General features: G+C 41.8%; 1 protein-coding gene across 1 annotated transcript; it reads right to left on the bottom strand.

Moving 5' to 3' along the window:
• Positions 1-1968: 1968 nt before the first annotated feature.
• LOC104463318 (flap endonuclease 1-like) lies at positions 1969-2545 on the bottom strand (the record flags this gene model as incomplete). Its single annotated transcript, XM_010075594.1, is given in 3 exon segments — positions 1969-2180; positions 2183-2410; positions 2413-2545. Coding segments are annotated over 3 exon segments (573 nt in total), but the record flags the coding sequence as incomplete, so codon positions are not given.
• Between the last annotated feature and the right edge of the window lie 3 nt (positions 2546-2548).

The raw sequence follows: 2548 nt of genomic DNA, 5'->3' as shown, positions 1-2548 counted from the left end.
TCCTGCAACATACTTAGCTACTTCATGGATAAGCAATATTCTTTTCAGTTGGTAGGAAATAATTTTTTGGTAACACACAGAGAACAAAGCCTGTCTACCACTTCACATTTCACAGAAAACTAAAGAGGCTGTTATTGTGTTAGACTTATTTTCAGAAAAAAAAAAATTACAAAATGGTCTACGAATAAGTCTCCAAACCCAAGACTGATCGAGAAATAAAAAGCTAAATAAAATAAAGTCTGTTTGTCTTTCCATGGACAGGAAAAGATGCATCTTGAAAGCCAGGAAAAGGCTCAGTTCCATGGTATGCCATGAGGAACGTGTCCATTTGATGCCTGTTCTTCGCCACACTGTAATCTTGGTGCAAATAGTGCACCGACTGAATAAGTATCCACCTACCCAAGTATGTGAACACTTATCCCCAAGTAACTTCTTGTTATCAAACTCTACTGTTAAGATTCCTGGAAGCCACTGAAAATAAATGTCCCCATTTCCCCATCACCTTTTAAAACCCATCAGATCTGTCCTTATGACGTGCCCTATTTGGTATACCCTTCAACATGCAATTTCCTATTCTTTTTATAAATTAAAATCTCCCTGTATTCAGTTCATAACAATGCAAATTTTGTTAAGCCCCAAAGAATGTTTCATATCATGGAAAATTCTTTCCTAATCCTTGCTGTAAGACTAATAATTTCAACATGTACCAAGTTGCGGGATACAATTATTCTCAGAAGTATTTAAAAAAATTGTGGTTTTTTTTCAGCCACACACTTCTTTCTTCTTTTCACAAGTGACTCAACACGCAGATTGAAAACATACCTGCAAACATCAGTTCTGAGACATCTGGTTTGACATGGAGACATGTAAAGAGTGGGAGAGCACACTGTGCATTATTGATTTTCTCTTTCATCTTGCTCAAAGTTGTGTCCATTCTCTGCATGAAAAGAAAGACATTATGTCCAAATGGGCCCTATACAGACCTGCTGGTATTTGGGACACTACTCACTTCTCTGAAATCCTTAAAGAGAAGGAAAATGGACAAATTCAGTCACTTCCAAGAAAAACAGAAGAGAAGAATTTGTAAAAGGAAGTAATATGCTTGAATGCCTGTTAAATGCACAATTCAGGAAGGAAGGAGTGGGAGAAGACACGACAGGAAGATGAAATAAATGTGTTATAGAATCCAAAACAAGACGGCCAGAAAGAAAACAGTATTGCTGGACAAAGCAAGTTCTTTCCCTCTGCTACTGTAAAAGACAAAAACAAGGAAAAACCACAGGCAGAACTGTCATTAATGATCATGTAGTGTTTTTCAGTCTGTGCTGTTCCTGAAAAGTCAGCAAAGATAACTAAGGAAAGCAAAAGGACTATTAAGAGGCTTAAGATTTGCTAACCAAGGGTCTAAATCTCCCCCAGAAAATATTCTGGACTCTGCAAACAAGACAACAAAAAGTCATTATAGCATAACAGCACTAAGATGTGTTACCTGTACATAACCAACAACCTTATTTCCATTTTTCACTGACTGCACCAGGTTCAGATTTAAGCTAAACATCTGTGCATTTGTTTAACTCCTTAGCATACAGGGCCTTCTAACCAACCTCATAGGATCATTAATAGCCCTTCATCGTCAGAAACTTACCCTATCACAGTGACTAAAAGGTGTGTTGCCCATTTTTTAGTATTTTAGAGTGTTCAAAACCTGATGGCAATCATAGAATCATTAAGATTGGAAAAGACCTCAAGGATCATCAAGTCCAACCATCAACCCAACACCACCTAACTCACTAAACCACGTCGCGAAGCACCACATCTACACGTTTCTTGAACACCAAGAATGGTGACTCCACCACTTCCCTGGGCAGCCTGTTCCAATGCCTGATCACTCCTTAACTGAAGAAATTTTTTTTAATATCCAGCCTAAACCTTCCCTGGCACAACTTGAGGCCATTTCCTCTTGTCCTATCAGTGGATGCTCTCGCAGTAATTGCAGCCCAGGATACACAGATCCAGAAACTGCTCCCAGGTCAGGTTGAGATCCTGCAGAATACAGTTCAGGTGAAACTCCTGGATGGACAGCTTCTTCATCTCACTAGCAGTAAGATGCTGCATCAGTACAGGGCTGCCAAAGGTCAGGCAATCCATATCTTCCGTGGCAGCCACGTAGACCTTCCCAGCTTCACCAAGACAGCGCAGCTGGCTTTGGCCTCCCCTGGCGCAGACACGATGCCCATCAGCGTTAGTAACTTCTTACACTCAGTGTGCTGCTGGGTCACTTTGACCAGCCTCTTGCTGTGCTTCTCGATGTTGTTCTCCTCTCCAGCCTCCTGAGCCTCCTGCAGGTGTTTCTTGGCCTCGGTCTGGCACTCAGTCTGCTTCACCAGCTCACACAATTTCATCTGCGGGGTTTGCCATCATACACGTAAACTGGCTTGATGCTGATCTCCACCATGCGGATGGTCCAGTAGAACATACCCATCAGGTGGCTCATGGTCTCACCCTCCTCGTTCTGAAGTACTTCAGCTCCCTGCCGCACGGCGATCAG

The sequence above is a fragment of the Pterocles gutturalis genome, unplaced genomic scaffold (assembly GCF_000699245.1).
Source record: "Pterocles gutturalis isolate BGI_N339 unplaced genomic scaffold, ASM69924v1 scaffold37512, whole genome shotgun sequence".
NCBI lineage: Eukaryota > Metazoa > Chordata > Aves > Pterocliformes > Pteroclidae > Pterocles > Pterocles gutturalis.
The sequence above is the reverse complement of the archived record's forward strand: the minus strand, read 5'-3'. Positions and strand labels throughout refer to the sequence as shown.